This window comes from Cyprinus carpio, chromosome B7 (assembly GCF_018340385.1).
Source record: "Cyprinus carpio isolate SPL01 chromosome B7, ASM1834038v1, whole genome shotgun sequence".
Lineage (NCBI taxonomy): Eukaryota > Metazoa > Chordata > Actinopteri > Cypriniformes > Cyprinidae > Cyprinus > Cyprinus carpio.
Window position 1 is genome coordinate 29,371,156 of NC_056603.1, and position 23,173 is coordinate 29,394,328.

The 23,173-nt window shown below is 40.1% G+C and overlaps 1 protein-coding gene across 5 annotated transcripts in view; it reads left to right on the forward strand.

Moving 5' to 3' along the window:
* The window catches only part of LOC109092866 (transcription factor 12-like), a 114,189-nt gene that overhangs the window by 64,161 nt on the left and 26,855 nt on the right, over positions 1-23,173 (forward strand). For 4 of the 5 annotated variants that reach the window (XM_042728249.1, XM_042728251.1, XM_042728250.1 and 1 more), the window contains exons 6-8: positions 5,720-5,781; positions 12,281-12,413; positions 12,689-12,741. In XM_042728249.1, the coding sequence (XP_042584183.1) occupies positions 5,720-5,781; positions 12,281-12,413; positions 12,689-12,741 (248 nt within the window). The remainder of the gene's footprint in view (positions 1-5,719; positions 5,782-12,280; positions 12,414-12,688; positions 12,742-23,173) is intronic. The other variant, XM_042728253.1, reaches the window with a different exon arrangement.

Below are 23,173 nucleotides of genomic sequence, written 5' to 3' on the forward strand. Positions count from 1 at the left end.
TTCTCCAATCTGTGCGAATTGTAGCCTCCGTTTCCTGTTCTTAGCTGACAGAAGTGGCACCCGGTGTGGTCTTCTGCTGCTGTAGCCCATCTGCTTCAGGGTTCTCGTTGTGTTGTGCGTTCAGAGATGGTATTCTGCATACCTTGGTTGTAACGAGTGGTTATTTGAGTTACTGTTGCCTTTCTATCATCTCTAACCAGTCTGTCCATTCTCCTCTGACCTCTGACATCAACAAGGCATTTTTGTCCACACAACTTCGGCTCACTGGATATTTTCTCTTTTTAGGACCATTCTCTGTAAACCCTAGTTGTGCGTGGTTGTGCGTAAAAAAAACCCAGTGGATCTTTTTTGAAATACTCAGACCAGCCCGTTTGGCACCAACAGCCATTCCACGTTCAAAGTCACTTAAATCCCATTTCTTCCCCATTCTGATGATCGGTTTGAACTTCAGCAAGTTGTCTTCACAACATCTAGATGCCGTAATGCATTTAGTTGCTGCCATGTGATTGGCTAATTAGCAATTTGTTACCAAGCAATTTGAACAGGTGTAATAAAGTGGCCGGTGAGTGTGTGTGTGTATATATATATATATATATATCATATAGAAATGTAAATATATATTACATATGTTTCTTAAATATGTACATGCATGTGTGTGTATTATTTATACATATAAATATACACAGTACACACATATTTAAACAACTTTTATTTGGAATGTGATTCATCATGATTAAATGATTTAATAGCCCTAATGAAAATATATTTTAGTTTATGTTTCATATAGGTTTAATTATCGAAATATGGCTATGACTGCTGAAATCACCAAATATCATTTGCACTGTCATAATGCTACTATATTTGTGTTATGTTGTGCTCTGCAACATGTACTCCGCCTACAGGTGTGTGTGCATGAGCAAATGTGATGTCAGGCACACACCACACGGACACGCATGTCAACACCTGGACGTCTCCTTGTTGCTTCTCACAGTTCCTCGTGGGGAAATTGATGAATTCATTTTCGCTTCCATCCATCACTCCTCCAGTACAGCCCCTGTTTTCCCCTGAGAGAAAGGGTGAAAATCACTGTTGCTGACAAGCATTGCCGGGGCAGTGCCGCAGAAGATTATTGCTTTATTTTCTCTCTTTCTACTCAGCACAAATCAAGGAGGGCTGATATGAAGACTGTTTTAAGAGCTCTGTTGCGACAACACAGGCCTGTGGTGAGAGATAGCCAACAGAAGACGTGCTCATAACTAAAGAAGATTTTTTTTTCTTTTTGCAGTGTATATTGTTTCCTTGGTTTTGATGATCATAAAAGGTCTGAGTATTAGTTTGAACAGGTTGGAGTGTTAGTTTGAACCTCCTTTCTTTTGACAGATTATGAGTCTGTAATCTTTAAATGCTCATGGGCTTCAGAATCATGAACAGGGAAAGTATTTAAGGGAAAGCGCAATTGTACAATCCTCTAGTTAAGTGCCTTATTTAATGACATATTGGTGACTAGTCTGTGCCTGGTGTCCTGATTGGCCTACACGAGCTGCAACTGTTAAGCCAGCTGTTCACTTACCAACTCAAAACATCTCAACAACTGTAGAGCATCTCATAGCTACTGACTGTTGTTGTTGAAATCTTGCCACTCTTCACTGGCAGAGTCTGTTACACTCACTGTTTAAAAATGGTAGAGGTGTGGTCAGTGAAACAAGTGCCTCTGACATTTCTCACTGTTTCATTAGATGCAAACCCAAATCAATGTGAAACTCTCTTAAAGGGATAGCTCACCCAAAAATAAACATGGATCACAAATGATATTTTAAATATGTTTAATCATTGTGTTAATCCAGTGATGTTTGGACCCAAATGTTCTTCAAAATATATTATTTTGTGTTTCTCAAAAGAACAGACATACAGGTTTGGAATGACATGAGGGTGAATACATTGACAGAATTTTCAATTTTGGGTGAATTAGTATCAAAACATTTTGCCAAGTGCTTTGCAGGTTGTGTTGATTGTAGTAAAGAACCAGAATAAAATAATGTTATGGCCGATAACTGATAAATAGCTGATAAAAACTAAGGAAGCATTTAAAATATTGCATGTAAATTTAAGCATCACAACATCAAAATGTACAATAGGAAAAAATGGATATTTATTTTCAGATTTGTTGAAGGTTATATTTAACAGTGTTATTAAATTAGTGTTTTTAAAGATGCATTAAATGACAGCTAAGAAGCAATTTAGCAATGGGAAAGTAAGCTGTTTTCTGTGAATGTGCATGACGTCCGGTTCATTAGCTGCTGTAGAACTGCAACAAGTAGTAAAAGGTAAAACTGTTTGCACTACAAACCAATGTCTTTGTGATGACAATAATAAATAAAAATAAAAGTTCTTTTTGCAATATCAAGCAGCATAACAAACTGTTTTTGTACTGCTAAAATAACTGGAGGCGAATGACACCGGAAGCCTCACACATTCAAGTTACAAAAGACAGTACCCAAACTTACGTTTAAAATAAGATGCATATATCCAGTAACTAAATAAATTAAAAATATCTCCCATATAGGCTGATAACCAATATGGTACCAATATAGAGCCACCAAGAAATTCCAGTGTATTTGTTTGTTGTCGAGTTGGTGGGGCCGTTAACACTCCCCTGGTGACTGACAAGGTCACATGCTCCAACTCCCCTAGTTTTCCAAAAGTCTATGTAAATGAGCAGACTGCTAGCTGCAGCAGCCCTGAACTTTATTATCCCAGCTACATCCCCAGACATTCACCATCTCTATATGACTAGTCTTCAATCTTCAGTGATCCCGTGGTTTTCCTGGCATAGCCTTTTCTCATCAAACTTCATAACCTCATCAGTTTCTTTCTGTTGCGGCCATTCCCTGTAAACATCCTCTGCTCTTCCAGGCTCCCCAGTCATCTGTTTGATAGATTGTGTGACGAGAACGCTCATTAGCTGTGAGTCAGCAGGGGCATTGATAACCTATAGCACGGTGGCTAACCTCCACGCTTCCCCATGCGCTGGTGGTGCCGCCATCCCCCGCGTCAGCCCTCCCCTAAAGGCCGGCGAGGCCAGAACATTCATCATCCGCAGTCAGATCCCGCTTCTATAATGTATGATGTGTCGCGGTGCAGGGGTAGGCGAGCAGAGAGGGGAGGCCAGGAGAAGCAGTGAGGCGGGTATTGATCAGGCCAACCCCCCTTCATCCGTCTGTCATCGCTCCAGCTAAGAGGAGGAGGAGGTTGGTGTGATGAGATAAAAGGAGGAGAGAGGGGCTTGGCGGGCTGTAGAGGACGTGGCTAATCGGCAGGCTCAACGCCCACTTCTTGAAGTTCATTTCTGGAGAGATTCCCCCTAGTGACCCCTTCTCACACATGTACTCACTGTCACTTCCTCTCACACTCACACACTCTTCTCTCACCTGCTGTCTCGCATATTCTCTGAACTCTCTCTCTTTCTTTCTCTCTCTCTCTCTCTGTCTTCGAGAGTGTCTTGGCCGAGAGAGTAGAGTAGAGGAAGGGGTGTGTGTGTGTGAGGGTGTGGAGGGTGGGGGCAGTGGCCTCACAGCTGCGCTAGCTGGCACTGCTTCCTCAAACATCAGCGCCACAGCCAGCAGCCTGCTTGGCACAAACACTCGCCAGTAACACTTAAACAAATTGCTATAGCAGTGGAAGAGCTGTCTTACATTGTTGATTTTTAACATTCCGAGAGACTTTTTCTCCCCCCCTCGCTTTGCCTTTCTTCGCCTTTGGATGCTTTCAGCTTTTGGAACGCTCTGTGTTTTGAACGCACGCCCAATAATTTTCCACCGCTCGCTCTCGTTCTCTCACTCTCTCTCTGAATATCAGGCCCCCATGGGTCTCCTCTTCCTCCACAGCTCTCAGAGTCATTCTTAATTTTTCTGTTCCCCTCATCCGGTTCCTATTTTTTCCCACTTTTCTTCATCTGCTCCTCCTACATGTCTTTTTCTTAAAAATAAAAAAGCAGCCCCCCCCCAAAATATTTCTTTATTATCGATTTATTTTTAATTCATTATTTTATAATGAACTATATATAGTGGTTTTAAAAGAAAAAGAGAGAGAGTTAAAATTAGTTACAAATAATAATACTGAAATATAATTTATTTGGTATGTATAATTTATACTTATTTTTTTAATGTAACACAATAACTACAATAGATAGATACACACACACACACACACACACGTGTATGTATATATATATATATATATCAATTTAGCTATGTATGTGGGTGATTGTAAAGATGTCATTGGAACAATTAAAATTTATTAACGTGCGTGACTCTGGCAGTTTGTGGGTGTATGCGTGCAGTCAGTTGAATAGGTTCATCTCTTTGTTCGGGTCTGTCACTGCTGTTAGCGCAGGTCGGCCGTTCACTCTGGCATGCTAGACAGTTAAACGCATGTTTACCGTTCAGATCCTCTGGGACTCCTCCTTAGTGGCTGAGGTTACGACGCTGATCGCATTAAGGTCCCTCGCCATGTTACAGCGCATGGCTGGGTTATGCTGCACGAGAGCAAGCCAAACCATGCGTGCAACTGCTCGCTGCATCTGAGAGACCCAGACCGAGGGAGGATGTTTTTCATGAGTAGCGCTTCCAGCTCTGCCAGGATCTAAAACAACAGCGCGGTCTTATAAATTATTCAGCGTGGACAGAGAGTGTGTGACAAAACACATGCTGTAAATGAATATTTCAATGCTGGACACGAGTGCATCTGTAGAGGAAAGACTGCCTGTGTGCGCCACAAACTCAGAAACCTAAACCTAGCCGAGTAGCAGCCCAGTAATTTAGGATGAGGGGAAAAAAGCCTCCTAACCTTTAAAGTCGCTGAAAGACAGATGTTTTATTCCTTTGTGGTGACTAAGGGGGAGGGAGCGCAGTAGTTTACCCACAACTATACTCCCTCTTCCTTTGCAGGAGCGCAACTCTCAAATGTTATATCATGTCTATTGAGATCAGTTTACACCACAGGGGAAGCAGCGTTTTCAGTTAAACCACTGTACCTGATTACGGCTGCATCTCAGAAACTTGCACGCTCGCAGACACGTGGCCTCATGCACCTGAGCGCAACAGAACCGAACCTGAACGCAGAAGGTGTAACGCAAATACTTTCGGAATTGAAGTAACACAAATATTTACCTTTTCCCTGAAGTAAACAGAATTTAGCTTCACTGCTGTGTTTGTTCAAATGTTTGAAAGTCTGACAAGTATAATATATGATGTTTTTAGAGTTGTTTATCATTTTCCTTTAGGAGTCTCCAGTTTTTTCTCGCCGAGAGCTTGAAACTGCTGAGTTTAGATATTGTGAAGTGTATGATTCATACGGCTGTGCGCTGTGCACTTTTTATTCGCCCCTTGCAAGCTCGCGGGCTGTTTCTGCGACAGGAAAAGGATAGAGATGGATTAGTATCGTCGACCCTGTAGTTTACTGTCAGACGTGCCCTGTCTGATGGACAGCTTGAAAAAATACACACAGAAATAAATCACACATTACTGATGTAATATAAAATATAAATCAATTCCTTCTGACCTTCGGCAGCCTTCATCTGCCAGAACTCACTCGGAATGTGTGAGTTTTGGCAGCTTTTGTTTGTCTTCCTTGAAATCTCCCTGTTTTTCACATGATTAATGTTTATATGGTTAATGTGTATGGTGCTGTTCTGATTGTTTGTCTCTTTGTTTATCTATAGGCAAGTCTGAGAGGCCTCCGTTCTCTGGTTATGGAAGAGAGCCAGGCGTCTCTGGATGCCAGGTAACAACCACAACTTCACTTTTATTATTATGTTTTTACATAGTTTTTGCTTTTGTGTGAATCTCACTTAGCCCCTGATTCATCACAACTACCGGAGTGCTGAAAGTGAACGTGCCAAATACTCCAACACATGGCTAAATGGCTAAATTCTGTATACAAGTCCCACCTTAAATTTAAAAAAGTGGAAAATAATAAAATCATAAACAGTCTTGGGAATTACTGTAGTGAGTATACTTTTTTTTTTTTAGTTAAGCTGAGCTCTAAACTACAGTATTTGGGATGTTTTTTTTTTGTTTGTTTTTTTGGAAGGGGGGGGGGATTTTCTTACGCTCACTAAATAAACAGCAATGTTGTTAAATAGTATTACATTCTAAAATAACTGTTTTCTATTTTAAAATATTGTAAAATATTATTTATTCCTTTTCCTACTCTGGTCTTCAGTGTCACATGATTCTTCAGAAAATCATTCTAAAGAGAACAGGTTTTGTTTGAAATGAAAATCTTTCGTAATATTTTTTTTTTTTTTTTTTACTGTAACATTTGATGAGATTAATCTGTCTTTGCAAAAATATATCTAAAAAAAAAAACTTACTGACCCCAAACTTTTGAAAGTAGTGTATAGTAATGTGTATACTTTTTATAATTGAATAAATGAACATTAATGTATTTTTTCTGATACCTACTGTAATTCATGAGCTAATTGTAACCAAAAATATAAAGAGGTGCCTAAAAACATTTGATAATCACAACTGAGAAAAGTCATCAAAAAGTCTGGGAAATTGCTCAAAAGCAGTTGGAACTGTTTATAGTTTCTGATCAGTTTTTCCACATCAGATGATGCTGAAAGAGTGTTTTGTGATGTCTGAATGCTTTTGATATGAATGCTTTTTAATAGCATTTAATGTGTGATTTAGAAGGAGTGTTTATGTGTAGGGAGCAGGCCTTCAGCACACAGAAACATGACTTTCAGCACTTCCATTAAAGCGGGGTCACAGAGCCCGGCCCTGCTCCCCTCCCTCAGCCACACAGATGTTCCAAACAAAGACAGGATTGTGTAAGCTCTCGCTCTCTCGCTCTCCTGCCTGCTCATTCTCTCTGACACGGTTGACGTCAGTCAGTCAGAGAGTATACTTGGAGACCCCCCACCCTTTTTTCCCCTCTGCATTTACTTAATCGCCTGTTGCTTGCACTTTTGCTCTGTTTACGTTTTGTTCACTCCCTCTCCAACCTTGTGGTAATGAGTACTGGGAAACCAAGAAATAAACTCTTTTCCATCCTAGTTTATTAATATTGCATTGCATATTAGTTCTATACCTTGTGGTTATTAGCAGAAGGATTTAGTGAGCATTCAGGGTCTTAGCTTTAAGATTAAATTTAATGCCATGGCTAAGAGACTAAGAGATATTAGAGGAAGGCTACCTCTCCAGCTTAAGTGTGAGGTCAGCACAGCCCTCGACCCGGACGACCCTTTAATAACCTCGCCCTCCAAGCCCAGCGCCCATCTCAGGAGAGGAGAAACACACAAGCGCACCTTTAAAAGCGCCGTGCGGTTTGCAAGCAGTGAATGGCGCTAGTCAGAACGAATGAAAACACGGCTGGCTCTCGGGCGCGTTCGCTCATTCATAAAAGAGCTTTCTGAAAGGGAATGCCAGTTCAGACATTTTGTGTGGGAACTGGGGAATTTATGCTGGCCTGCAGCTGCACAGATCAGAGCCTGGCAGAGACTCAGTTTGTCTAGTCGCTGAAGAAAAACAGGAAGAGCGAAAAAGCCGTTCGGTTCCTGAGCGAATGTGGGAAGAATGCGGGCTGCAGGGTGGCTGCATTAATATTCTGAACCCAGCGTGTTAATACGGCCACCGCGTCTGCCGCGCGCATATAAACAGATGACTATCAGGTGCAGAGATTATCGGAGAAGCAGTGTTTTTAATACGCGAATTGGGCGCCTAATAACCCAGTCTGCTTCGAAAATTGAGCAATGCACATTGCGGAACCTAATAAAAGGCCCTATTTGTTCAGCGAGTGCCAAGAATGGAAATATCTGCACTAGTAATCTATCAAGTGTGTGGCAGTGATGGGAAGCGTTTACAGGATTTTCACAAAGCCAAACAGCCCGTCTTTTTATGAGGTTTGTCATCATTTGCAGGCTAAACCTCTCCCTCAGCAAGGTATTATTGCATCATTTGAACCTGATGTGGAACTGTACACGTTTTATTGAGTTAAATATTCAAACTGTCTCAGCCAGCTGTGGCCCCTGTATCTCTTCCTGCCAAGCATCTCATTGGCTGCTTTCTTTTACTAGCAAATAATTCAGCAACAAAAACAGTGGATTTCACATAGGCTTAGAAGTGAGAACCGCAGCTTATTTTGAACCATTAACAATTCTCGCAAGTGCATTCTTTGCCTGATGTGGACCGAACAACATACAAAAATATTCTGTTTCCTGCATGAAACATACTTCACAGACAGTGTAGTCAGATTCCCAAACGGTTATGAACCAGGTTTTTATAGTGAATAAAAATCGTACAATGCCGCCAACATTGTCCAGCTCCTAAACTAATGACTTCTACAAATCAGTTCTTCATAGTAAATCAGAAATTAACAGCGCAAACTGTTTTGCTTGATTCCCAAACAAATGACCCTGGTTACAGTGTAAACAATGTAGTTAAATTCCAGAAGCAATGACCCTTATAAGGCCATTTTTGTGGGAATCAAAACCATGCATTACTATAGTCAGATACCTGAACAAAATAACACTCAAATAGTTAACTCAAAAATGAAAATATACTTGACTTCATGTTATTCCAAACCTTTATTCATCTGCATAACACAAAACAAAAAATGTGTAGTGTTTTGTTTTTGTCCGTACAATTAAAATCAATGCTCTCCAGAACTGTTTGGTTACCATTATTCTTTAAAATATCTTCTTTTGTGTTCCACAATCATAGAATAATTTCATTTTTGGGTTTAAGAGGCAATTGAATCAGAATCTCACAGTTGCAGTGTAGTTTGATTCCTAAACAAATGACTCGTTAAACTGTATTTAGTGAATAAAAACCTAATACAGTTTATTCAATTGTTGCTCGCTGTTGCTTTGCAGTATGTTTGACAACATCTCACTAAAGGCTATCCTTCCATTGCAGTCTTTTACCTTGTAGCATGAAATGCCATGATCTAAACATGAGAAATGTGAAAATACAGAAGCGATAAGAGGCAAGCGGTAGAGAGCTGCATTCAGCGGCACGGTGGCTGTAGGTTAGCTTTGCTCCCGTCCCCTGTGTGGAGGATTATTCTGATTGTTGTGGCAGGATGCGGCTGACAGATGACTGCTATTATCTCCACCAATCTGCCTGACATTTCACTCAGGAAGATGATTGTTCAGATGTGAGCGGGCTCAAAAGCCCCTGTGATTCTGTCAAGTGTTCTTATAATGAACACTACTTCTCAGTATCCACAAGATTGACCGGACTGTCATGTAAGCTGAGTACTTGTTTTAAAGGCTAAACCACCGAGGGCAGTCATTTTCCTCTCACCTGCTAACACACGGCCGTGTTCACACATGAACATTCATACCCTGGAGAGAAATGAACAGGGTTTTTGTCAGTATATCGCCGTTGTGATCGCTTATACTCAGTATTAGGGATTTGAACACAGTCCAAACCCCCCAAGTATTAAACGTCGCTGTGTAACTCATCCTGAAATGTTTGTGCAGCGGATGTGAATGATACCTCAAATCATGTGGCTTGTTGGCAAGAGGTGTATTATTACTTTTCTAAGAAATCAGACTTGCGATTTTCACCTGGAAGATGAAAAAAATATTTCATATACCCAGGTCCTATCTAGAAACCTGAATATGACTAGAAGTTGGCCTCTTTTTTTTTTCTTTACTTAGCAACAGCCTGGCATCGTACAGGTTTTTCTTCAGGAAATGTACATTTCTTATTAATTCTATATTTAATTTAACAAAGATCTCACTAATCCCCTTTTGTTTCATGGAACCACCAGTTCTATGAATGTAATCTTTAAATAGCATTTGACTAATTTCACATCACTATAATAAACCACAGCAAATCTCCCTAAAATCACTCTCTCCTAAATGTTAAATTAGTATTCTATCGGTCTTTCATCTGACCCTGGCGCTTTCCTGTCTTGCTTTTGCATCGCGGCTAAAAGTAAGAAGATAATATTGCTGTGAGGATTTCATATCATTGAACAAAGGCAACACTAGTCAGTCTGCTTTGCCTTGTCAGTGTCAATGATGCCACCTCCCTGACAGCCTGTCACTTTGGAGAGCTCGTTTCCCCCTCATTCCTCCTGCAGTAAAGGAGAAGCCAACCTGATTTTCACACGATCTGATGGCCCTTGTTTTAATCGGCTAAATTCCAGGAGGAGTAGCTATTTTTAAGTGCTTTCTTCTTTAAGCCTCGACAAGCGCTTTGATTATAACTTCTATTTGACTTTAACATTGAATTAATTTTTCTATATACCAGGGTTAAGCGATATGGCCAAAAATATGATTGCAATATTTTTTACTATCATACAATATCTATATTTATCATGATATTAATTTACCATTAATGGGGAAGGAAGTGCTTTTCACATGTTTGTTAGACCTTGAGACTGAATGTAACATAAATAGTTTGTTCGCAATTAAACTCCACAGAGTAAACTACCATTTATTTTAGTGCCCTGTGAAATCAGTTTTATTTTCCCCTTAAAAATATGAATTTTTGTTATATGATTTAATACAAACCTATCATGAAAAATGGTGTCTAATGAAATGAATTAATAAAACATTAATATTTAAATCAATCTTTTGAAGTGTAATCAAAGAAAATATAACAAATATTTTACATCAAAATATTGCTTTTTTATTTTTGTCTGTTTATACGGTGAGGTACAGTAGTCAAAAGCCGGTCTCTCAGTAGGAGTCCTGTTACCTGATTCTTTCTATTCTCAGTCACTCTTTCATCCCCCTCCCCACACTACTCTTTAACTCAGCAGACGATTAGGCTAATTGGGCTTCTTCTCTAATTGGCCTCTTAACCCAGTTTGCTGGGATGAGTGACGGAGTGGATGTTGGTCAAGAGTGCGATAGCCTCTGGGAAAACCATTTACAAAACCTGAAGCCTACGCTAATCTCCTGGTCATCAGACACAGGTTTGGGGCCACCGTCTCTCTTTTCTCCTCACGTAATTGGCTTGCCGTCGACAGTCTAGTGGCCCTGTCGACTTCATGGGCTCTATACCGGGTGTTTTGTCAAGTTAAGGCAGCACAGTTTTTTAAAGGGGAGCTGACAGCTCCTGAGATCAGACAGATGGTTTAATGAGGCTTGAGCAGGCCACTGTCGTACCCCACTTCTCTTTGGCTCTCTCATCCTTCACTCTCCTGGGCCTGCTGCTCCTTTAAGTGAGGATGTGTCCCTGGCTGCGTGTGGATATGCCCTGGGGCCGTGATCAGGCCTGATCAATAGCAGTTCACCGTGAGCAGAAGGGGAGGGAATCACTAGGTCAGACTGATTGGATCGATTTCTCCTTGGACTTCACTGAGCTGCTGGCACTCTCACATCAATAACTGCACAATTGTGTTCAGTAAAGAGAGGAAAGAGCAGAAAAACTCTCAGGGTTTTTTCCCCATAACGAGTTTTGATTGTGTCCTTTTGTGAAGCACAAAACCTTCATTCAGGGGTCACACAATATCTGAAGTAGTCATACATTCACCTTCATATTTTAGATTTTAATCTGGGTGATGCCCATTTTATTATTTTAACATTTTTTACTTTAAACTGAAAGTTCAAAAGCTCTGTTACATTAAAGACTTGTATTTAGTATTTTCTTATTCAGATGGATCTTTTTTATTACCGATATTATCGGTCTAACAATTTGGTTGGATTTTATTATTTTATATCTTTGCTTTGTTTTACGTCAAAACTTTGGGCTTGACACCATGTTATTTTATATCTTATATAACAGTTAAGGATGCTTACATAAGAATTTTTTATAAGATTTAATAGATTTATTTATTTATTTTTCCAAATTCAGTGGTGGCATATATATATTGTATGCGTAACTAAGAGCATTTTTTCCCCCTTTTTAACATTTTAAATTACATTTGCCATCTTACAGTCATATAAAGATAATTTTTAGAAATAATTCCAAACACTAAGCTTTGTATGTAATCTTTTTCAAATCTCAAAATATTTTTTCATATTGTACATTATGTACATTATTTTGATATTTAAATGATTGATTTTAGTTTTTATTTTTAACTTATTTAATAATAATTTAGAATATTAAAGTATAGAATGTTAATATCAGCCATTAATGGGTTGTCAACCATATTGTGAAAACAGTCATCGGCTTTTTTGTTATTTGTTTTTCTATATTTCAGTTTATTGTTGTATTGATTTACTTTAAAAGTATGTTTTTGCACACACATTCACTTCTTTGTGCATTATGATGTTGGCTCTTAGCCCTGAACTCTTTACTTTTTTTCTGTACAGTCTAGTCTGAGGTCGGACATGGGCCTGGCAAGCCCAGGGCCCGTCACCACCTCTGGGAAGTCGCCCACTCCGTTCTACTCTTATACTGGCACCAATCCACGAAGACGCTCCCTTCAGGACTCTGCTTCACTGGGTTAGTGCCTGTCTGATGCCCTCAATGAGGAAGCATGACTATAATGCCATGGTTATGTATAAAAATGGACGCTACTGAAAATATAAATTTTTCAGCATTAGCTTTTATTTTTTACATCGAATTTAAGAATTCCTCGATTTCTGCCACACTGATGCTTTCATATTTGTCTTTGTAAACCTGTAATCAAAGAGACATCTGACTGAGTGCCTCCGCATGCTTGTTTATGCTTTTTTCCCCTCAAATGTCTCAAAGTTGTTTTTGTATACTCTCCACAGATCCTCTGCAAACAAAGAAAATGCGCAAGCCCCCTCCTGGCCTGCCTACATCTGTGAGTACAGCATCATTTCATCTTCCTGCCATCGCTTTGCTTTAAAAATAGATGCTTGTGCAAAAACAGACGGTTGGTACGGCGGCACACATTTTTGAATTGCGTCTTATCAAAGTCGTCCTCTGACACGGCGGCGGCGTGTACCTGTGCGTATGTCGGGCGTGTGCACACGGGAGCCCAAACCTGCCTCTCAGATCAGCTCTGCTGTGTTTGCAGATCCTCCGTTTGGAGCGCGGCGGGCGTAGGTGTGAGGTAACGATGCTTGATTGATTTGTGAGGCCGCCCCGTCAGCGCTCGCCCCCCTCTCCTCCTCTTTCCCGCGGGAACAAGGGCTCAGGGACATGAGCTGTCATGCCGCATCCCCGCCACAGCTCTTTTGATGTTTAATTAGTCATTATGTAGCCAGGACAGGAGGACAGACAAAGATTAATAACGCGAAATTGGGGGAAAATTTCCATGGGCGATAATCCCAGTGGAGCACCAGACATTGGGATTCGGAGGAAGTGTGGAGCTCAGCTTGACTCCGCCTGTGACCTCCATTGGCCCAACTCCCTCCCAACCTTTCTGTATGCATAAATCGCACATTCAAACACTCATTGTGGGAAAACGGAGGGCAGATAGTGAAAGCCTCCTTTTAGATTCTCCCTCAAACCGCAGTGCTGGTCGCAGTGAATGTGTGAATACAGCGGCTTTAGTACAGAGATCCCCATCACGTTAATACGGCAGGATTCAGATTCCTCCCGTAGAACAAAACGAGGCCTTTGAGGGCTGCGTGGCAGCAGGATTAGGCTTTGTGAGCTCTCAATAATCGCACGGCGCACAGGCGAGAAATCAAGCACGCTCTTCCACGAGACGTGAATAAGAGTTTGCGCAATGCACCTTTGTCTTTAAATTTGTGTTTGAATTGTAGCTTGTCTGGAACGGAGTCGCTCTGGTGATACGAGACTCGGGGGAAACGGGGAGCCAGATACTTCTCGCTATTAATGCCAGAGGAAAAAACAAGCAAAGACAGAAAAAGATGGAGAGGTGGGGTGGTAAGGGGGTTGAGGAGAGATTGGTGGCCTCATGGGGTACATCTCTTTGTTGTGTAAATGGACATAGGGCTTTTATTTGTCACTACTTAACACATGGCCGCAGGTGCACTTGTATGATTCATAACTCAAAGCAGCTCAATTCAGCGCAGGGTAGAGCATTGACGGTGCACACCGGGAATATAGAACTCTACTCTTGTAAGAAAGGATGGATTCTCTTCAAAATCCCACTCACAACTGATGAGAGTGTGTTAGTACCTATGTTTCCATCTAAGTTGCGAATGTATGCAAAAAAATAACAATTGCTAAAATAATTTGTAAATAAAGCAGCTTTTCCATTCCGTGTGTTCAAGAGCACAAAATCATCACATTTTAGGAAAATTGACTCGAAATATAAATGTAAAACTGTCTAACCACTATTGCATCACAAAAAAAGATATAATAAAACAAAAAACCTGTCTTTTTTTTCTTGGATCACAAAAGGAGATTTAATTATTGCAGTATGCTCTTCTTTCTTTTTAGGACCACAAAAGGAGAATTAAAAAAAAAAATGTCCCACTCATACCTTTTAAAAAAAGTATAATAGAATGGTCCCATGTGATACATGTCATGTATTCCAGATGTTTTGGGGCTTTACAATAGGGTTTGGTGAAAAACAAACCAAAAGTTAGTCTATTATTTAACAAAAATCCTGACCTTGGCCATTCGTCTCTGTGAGACTCTATTCACTCCAAAAACGCATGATAACCGGACTTCCAGTTCGGAGATATTTAACTCAATAGAGAAATTACACAGATGCTTTTTGGGGGGATTTCTTGGCTTTTCATGTTGTGTTTATTAATCTTAAATTCTCACAAATTGTGTGCTTTTTCTCGGGGCGAATCTGAGTGAACTGCTGAGTCTCATGAACACACAGCTGTGCACAGAGACCAACGGCCAAGGTCAGGAATTTCGTTAAATAATACATTAACTTTTGTTTTGTTTTTCAGCAAACCCTAACTTAAACCCCCAGAACACTTGCATTATATGACTTGTTGCATAGGATCATTCTGTGATACTTTTGTGTCTGTTTTTTAAAAGCTTAATGCTGGTCACTATTCACTGTCATTATTATATCGACAAGCATTAGCGTGACTTTTTTTGAATTTCTGCTTACATGGTCTGAAAAAGAAAGAAGGGAATACGGCATTAGAACAGCACAAGGGGAAGTAAATAATGACTTTTATTTTTCGGTGAACTAACTACAAGGAATGAATTGTGAATTACAGCGACAAAACTTGACTATGCATATTTTTTGTGTGATGCCTAATGACTAATGCCCAAAGTACCCTTCAGCTTTGACAAAAAAAAAAAAAAGATTTGCATATGCATATAGTGTTGCCTTCCAGTAATTAATAGTATGTGCAAACATAGGTGCTTGACACATGCACACTGGAAAGCTTCATACTTCTCCAGTGTCTGCGCTATTTCTCTCCAGAAGTTATAAAAATGACTTTGTACTCTTTAAACAGAACTCCTTCGTACATGCGGGTCTACTGTAGTTATTGATCCATGTAGACAGATAAAGTCCCATTACTTTTTCATCTTTTTTTAATCTTTCTATGAATTTATTCCGGTAAATATTTTTGTTGCTTAGTGGAAATTTAAATCTCATATTTGTGTTTCCATCCAGCATTTTTACTACAATATCCTAAAATTTGCATAAAAATATGGATGATTGGAAGCCTGGTTTGCGTGGACTGGCATTTGGTGACAGCCATCAGTCATCATGATTGGACAAGAGATTTCGAAGACCTAGACCTGGGAAAAAGGTTACTGATACACCTGCAGAGCCACGTAGGGTTGCTGGGGCAGCTGTGTGTGTGTGCATGCAGTCTGCAGGGTACCTGTACAGTGGGCTTGCAGCTGCAGATGCCTCGGAAAGCTTTTGCTTGTGTAAGCAGACGAGCCCCACTAGAGGCCCGTAGAGCTGCTTGATAAACAAAATGAACACAATGCTTCCCATCATCAGGCTCTCTGCAGGGAATACAACCCCCAACTCACCTAAAAATACTTTAACTATTTACCTCTTACCAGCTCATCACTTTTTTAAACGCAACACTGCTGATGGATCGGCGTAGTTTATGTATAGATGTAAATATTTATGGAATAACATCCTCTTCTTTTTGGAGCAGAGAGGGGATGCTTTACGACATAAAGCCCTAAATTAGACATGGCAGCAGACTGGGGACGTACAAATATTTATAACCGTGTTTGATTTGTGTACTTGCTGTTTTGAGAAGATGAGGTAACCATGTTAACCCTTGAACTGCAGCAAAAGGTTTAGAGACAGATAGCGGATGTTGGTTTTTCAGACACTAAACATTTGAAGATTAGAGATAAGTAGGGCTGAAGGCTTTAGTGAAAATATCTAATTGTGATTTTCCTGATTAAGAAATAGAGATTGAGATTTAAAAAAAAAAAATTGTTGTGATTATGTATCTATACGACTATAATAGTAATAGTTGCATTTATTATTCAATATAAATATTAAAGAAAATTAGTGCTTCTTATTACCAGTGTGGTGGAATGGGTTCCCAAATTCACGTTACAAGTAGGGCTGGGTATCGTTCAAAAATGTTCGATACTGATACCGATACCTAGACTTCAATGCCGGTTCCTGAATTATACTTTTTTCAATACCAATTTTATGAAATAAATTTTAACAAGATTACATTATCTAGAAAAAACAACAACTTTGGTTTTATTTTTCAGCTTGTTGATGTTTATACAGACTCAATGACTACTGAACCACTGCACAAAGGGACAAAATGTAACTAACAAAGTGCAAATAGTTTTAATAAAGTTCAAATAATTTTCCGTTTCCAAATCTTTTAGGCTAAATTTACACTAGTGCATTTAGTTTTAAAATGCATAGCTCAGACAGAATCATCATTTCTATTCATTTTCCACTGATTTACTGATGAGCATTAGCAGCTTCCAGCGCTGTCTGCCTGTGTTCTCTCTTCCATGATCGCTGTTCTGACTCAGAGGTAATAACATTTAATTTCAGCAACAATGCATGGCCAAAACACACATTAGACGGCAAACGGAAGTTATTACAAACACTCGATGGTGGTTTAAAGTGAGTTTTGAGTAAAAGTGGAATATAAATCTTATTTAATGTCTTATGTTGCATGATGCTACAGTGTGCACGAATGGTCACGTAACACGTGCTTTCGATCATGTAGTATGAACGGACATCAGCATATGATCGGAACTCTACACAGCTTCTGCGCTACTCTCCTTTAGTAATGAATGACTTTCGGTCTGTCATTTGTCAGAGATAGTGGAAAGCCGGCTTGAAACGCAGTGGAAACGTCAGTATGATGAGGATCGTTTTCATTATAAAAAAAAACCCACACCCGTGTAAATGTAGCCTTACATCTAAGAGGGCTGGGACGCATTCACACTAAATCCTCACATGTGAGCCACTTCTCTGAGTGTAACCGGTGATGCGGACCGACTTTGCAGACCAATCGGTGCATTACAGTACCACGAGAGCTATAGAGAGCAGACTGATCTGTACACTTTCAATTCGCTCTCCTCTCGCAGATGTCAAACACTGATTAATCTGCACCGCGCCGCTTCTAGTTGAGCGCACCTAGTGCTGCAGGCTTATTGGCTCACTGACGTTGATGAGATTCACCCCAAATTTAACGAAACCTAAAAACCAAAGAACACACGTTTTTCAATACTCGATGGTATCAAGGCAATTTGGTCGGTGTCTAAAAAGTATCGAACACGATACCCAGCCCTAGTTACAAGCGTCCCAAACTCAGTACACATGAAAATAGGGAATTAGTGTCATTTGATATATTACTGATGTTTTTATTAATAGTTAATATTAAATGTTTTATTTTACATTTTTCATTTTAAAATATTAGGAATTTTGTTGCATTTTGGTCATTTTTATTGTTTTTTTTTATGTCTGTATAGATTTTATTTTAGTACAGGTTAAAATAATGAAAGTTAGACATAGTTCCTTGGCAAATAGCCAAAATGAAATATTTTATAACAAAAACGTTTGCTAAAATGTGTTGTTTATAGTTTTAGTTTTAGTGGAATAACCCTGCTGTGTTGTTATGTTTACTGCAAATCGGGCCACTCTGAGAAACCGCAAAGCACTATCATTTTGAGCTGCTCACGTGTAAATTTCACTGAAAAATGTGGTGTATATATTTATTTAATTAAATCATTGGATTATCGCACTAAATGTATCACACTTTCAGCCCAAGACATTTCTTCAGTTTTACCATATGATGCCTGGCTAGTGTTTTTAGGAATGTCTGCAAGCAGATGTAGGTAGGGTGCTTTGCTCGTTGCTATTAGCGTGGCAGGCACGTTCTGCAGTTTGCATGTGTGTCTGCTGTCAGGCAGCTGTGTAAGCACCTGTGCTGAAGGACCCTGGCCCTCCTGAAAGCCACAGAGGGAGAAAAAGAATCAGAGGCATGGACGCCCCCATAACTTTGGGCAAGTAACTGCATCTTGTTGGAGATCTTGGTGGAGAGCCTGGAGCTGCTGACTATATGTGTAAATAGCCAGGCTTTTTTTAAACACCCTTGTCACGGGCACGACTGTTTGATGTGACACTTCCTGCGCCGGGGCGCCGATGTTCAGCCCAGAAGAGATGATCGGAGAGAGAGAGAGAAAGGAAAAGAGGCAAGGAGAGAAAGCAGCAGGGAACGCTCGTCTTCCTTCGGGCCCTTTGGCATGCGAGAACACTGGCTGTGAATGACAAAAAAGATTGTCATTTGCTCTTGATAGATCGCTCAGGCACCCTCGCTTGGGCAGAAGTTGCACTTAGCGAAGAAACGAGCACTAGGAGAGAAGTGAGAAGAAGGTTATGATCCATTGTGGTGACAAGGACACGAGACTAGCGCCCTAAGCTCGGAGATGTCAGCTTGACTGAAGCTCCACCATTCAGAAGATACATCCTGCATTTTTGACTAGACAGCCATCTACAGGCCATCCCAGCTGATGCAGGTCACCAACGCCACATTGGGCTTTTTGTGTGCATTTTATTCTGGGTTGTTTCCCCCTCCTTTTTTTGCCCACTCTCTTTGAACCCCGTCTCTAATGCAAGGTCACAACCTGGCAGTGAAGACCCTGTGTAGTTGGACATACCTTGGGATAAAAGGCCCCACTAAAGCTTTGTAAAGAATAAGAGTACAGTTTGATGTAGGTCTTTCATGTGGCCACTGCTCTTTGTTCTGAAGAAAATCTCTGTTCTCTTTTGTAATTCCTCAGCGCTGAGTTTTTATGGCCTCACATCTCTGTTTTAAAAAGCATATTCTGCAGCTAGTGGTATAAAATAAAAGCCGCATTTGGTTTGATATCTCTGAGCTTACAGTCATGCGATCTTGTATCCTCCCATGGCCCGGGTGTTCAGACAGCATCCTGTAACCTGTAGCTTTTAATAGCTCTCTTGATCTTCAAACATTCCACTTCCTCCCAAACTTATCTGATATTTAGGCTCATTATGTCTTTATAACCCATGTGTCTGTCTGGGGTTTGTCCTCTGAGCCATCAGGTCATAATCCTTCCACCAGGGGGCATTGCACTGGGTCAGTGTGTGTGTGGGTCAGAGTTTAGTTGTACTATAGAAAATTGATTTTTAATCTCAAAAGTATCCAAAAACGTACAGAGGATTGTATTTGAAAAATAATTTTCACAAGTATCGAAATTTTCCAACGCTTTAATGCAATTTCAGTACCACAGCAAAAACGAATACATTCACACATTTATTTTGTTTTAAAAATGACATATTAACAAATTACACAGTGTCATGTATCAAGTATTTCACAAATAATAACCCAGGTATTAATAATTAGGAAGTTATTATTATTATTTGTTACATCAGCTCTGTGACCTTAATACATCACAGATACATGTCCTTTGATATTTTGCTGTCATTACCTTTTATTTTTAGTATCAACTTTTAACAAAACTAGTTTGCAGTCATTTAAATTAACTTGATTACACAAAAACAATAGAAGTCTATACCATGCCCTCATTTAAATAGGTAGGTAAACGTGTGTGTGCGTTTGTGTGTGTGTGTGTGTGTGTCTGAAAGGATATGAGCTCATCAGATAAGTGATTAGATAGATGTTCCTGGTTTGAGTCTGATGCTGAACAGAGACATGTCCACCTCTTTATCAGTTTAGGACGAGGGAACGAGTCTCTTTATCTGTTTAGGCTGCTGATATTTACCTCAGACTTCAGAGCCCTAAATCCTGAAGCCTACTAAAGAGCAGAGACTGGCGGCTTTCATCTATAGTTAGACTACAAAAAAGAAAAAACGCATAGAAATTTCTGCTAATTTAGACCCACATTCAGACTTGCAGATTTACAGAAATACGTTTTATTTGTATTTTGTGAGAATGTACATCCTTACAGCTGTGGTCACTTTAAGAGCGTTCTCAGTTAACAGTCAAGAGCTGATTATCTTAAGATGTGATGTGTGTAAAGTAGAGCTAATCTAAGCCACACTGGCTGGCATGGTTTACCTGACTGGAGCGCAGCCTGCACGTGAGCCCCAGACGTGCCGGTTGTAGGTCAGCAGACAGCAGATGTCACATGTAGAGAAGGTGTCACTTTGGGCTGTGGGCGTAGGTGCAAGTCAGGTAAGTGGGTGAAGCTGCTTTTGTGTTGCTTGATGTCAGGTACGCAGTAATTGGATGAAGACTTGTTGCTCGACTCGTGTTGGCCCAGACATGTACGCAGGCATCAAAACCTGAAGCTCTCTCCTGGATCCTGATGAAAGGGCCCCGGTGGATTTATCATGTCTGGAGGAGATGCTCTCTAAATACCGGTGTTATTCTAATATAATGTTCGTGTCGTCTTTTTTTGTGTGTTTTGTCTAGGCGCTGTCCTCAGGCAGGGAAACATTAATCATTACAAGCGCATAACAGAATGCTCATAAACCCACGAGACCCGTGGAGAGAGATTTTCCTCCTAATGTGTTGTGATGAATGGCCTTATAGAAATACGAAGATGTTAAATTAGCTTGTATGGGCTGAGATGAGCGTTCTGCAGGTTTCTAATTTGCAGGCGTGGGATGTGTGTGGGGATGTTGATGTGGAAGTGTCTAGTTTTCAGATTGATTAGTGGGACAGACTGTCTGCAGCACCTATTACATTTAAACTCCATAATCCACACAATCAGTACAGGTGAATCCCAGACCTCCTGCTGTCTGTGGTGTGATGAAGAACTGGGTTGGCTTAACACTGTCTTAACAGGTGCGTCTCGACTGTATTAAGTTTCCAGCATTAAGTTTGGTGCCTTGACTAAAAGCAAAATACAGCACAAAGTGACACAATGCAGAAGCCTGCTTCAGTGTGTTGTATCAGTGCTTTTGTATTGTTTAAGTAATATAGGCCTGTATACTGTTTGTGTGTGTGTGTGTGTGTGTGTGTGTGTGTGTGTGTGTGTGTGTGTGTGTGTGTGTGTGTGTGTAACTTTAAAAAATATATGTAAGTTAATGCATTGAAAAATAACGATAATTGAAAATTTAAATAAATAAAATAAAATGCAAATAGCATGATCTCCACAAAAAAAAATATAAAAAAATGAAATTGATAAATATTTTTTGATTATAATATGCATAAAATCAGCATATTAGGATGGTTTCTGAAGGATCGTGTGGCACTGAAGACTTTCGTAATGGCTGATGAAAAGTACATGAAAAGTCTGACAATCGTTCATCGTTTTGCATATATATAGTTTTTTATATTCTGGAAAACAAGACAAAATGCTTGATCGATCAAATGTCACTTGGGTGGAGCTATCCAGAACAGCGCATCTGAAATAAGAGCTGGAAAAATGTCCTAGCAGGCAAAAAAGTTGCTTTATCATGTTGTATCTATAGTGACTAAATGTAACCAACAGTGTCTGATGTAACTAAGTTTATGTCCAGTAAATCTCACCATTGATTGTTTATTTTCACAGTGGTGATCAAAATCAAGTTAAATGTGGCGTATGTGTGGAAATCTTGCGAGAACAAAGCAAACATGCGTTGCAAACGCTCCGGACATATGTCCGTGATTTGTGATTTCAGTTCTGTCCCTTTTCATTAGTCTCATTATTTTTTTCATTTTCTTTTCCTCCCAGCAATGCATTCTTAATCTGGGTTTGTTTTATGGAGCCTTCAAGCATTCCTCCATCATGGCCGTCTCTCTCCTAAAGAATCGACTTGAAACAGCTCCAGGTTTAAAGTGGTACCAGCCTGTCGATCTCAACCACCTTGGACACATTTGAAAGAGCCTCACTCGGGGAAGAAAAGAGAATAAATAATAATAGAATTAGAGGGGAAAGCATAATAAAGTATCGTTTTCTGGGAAGCCTTTCATCTTTCCATAACAATAATGTTGTGAATGGGACCGTGTTTGGACTGGGAAGCCTGCAGTGACAGACATGAAAGGGCCCGTAGTGGAGCGGGCCCGAGTGGGCTTTTAAGAGACCGATGGTGCTTCAGGTCAGCGTGTTCACAGCACGTGGACGACCTCGGCCTCCCCGTCTATTTTTGCACCCCTGTCCATTCATTCTCAATGACTGTGTCCAGCCTTTTTCTTTTGCCTTTCTTCCACTTCCACCCTAACATTTCCCTTCATTTTCTCTTCTTTCCCCTCATTCTCTTCTCCCACCCCAGTGCGCCTGTTATTTGGGTTGTGCGCCCTACCGCCCCTATGGTCTATGGGCAAGAGGCCCAGGAAGGGGAGCAGTGGGTACAATGAGAGCGAGAGAAGGGGACGTGTGAGGAAGTGGAGCGTCATTGCTCTCAGTGCTTGACGTCAGGCTCGGCCCCTCTGCAGCTGTTGGATGTGTTCAACAGCTCTCTGTGTTTGCTGTCACGCCACTGTGGGCACTATTAAAACAACAGACACAGGTCACAACATTCAGAACAAGACTTGGTTAAGGGCGAACAAGTGCATGGCATGAGAAATGCATAGTCTAATCGCAATATCAGCAGTGTTAGAAATGGTTCTCATTGTGTATCACCACTGATTATTATTATTATATCTTCATATAATTAAAGAATATATCATTAAGTAAGGTTTTTTTGGGCAAGAAGGCTCCTTTAAACACCAATACTGCATTTATTTAATTAAAAATGCAGTAAAAATTATTTTGTTTAAATACTGAATTTTCGGCATCATTACTCCAGTCTTCAGTGTCACGTGATCCTTCAGAAATCATTCTGATATGCTGATTTGCTGCTCAAGAAAAATTCTTATTATTATCAATGTTTAAAACAGTTATGCTGCTTAGTAGTTTTGTGGAAACTATGAAATATATTTTTCTGGATTTTAGGAACAGCATTTGTCTTTACTAGCACTTTCATTATATTATTTCATAATACT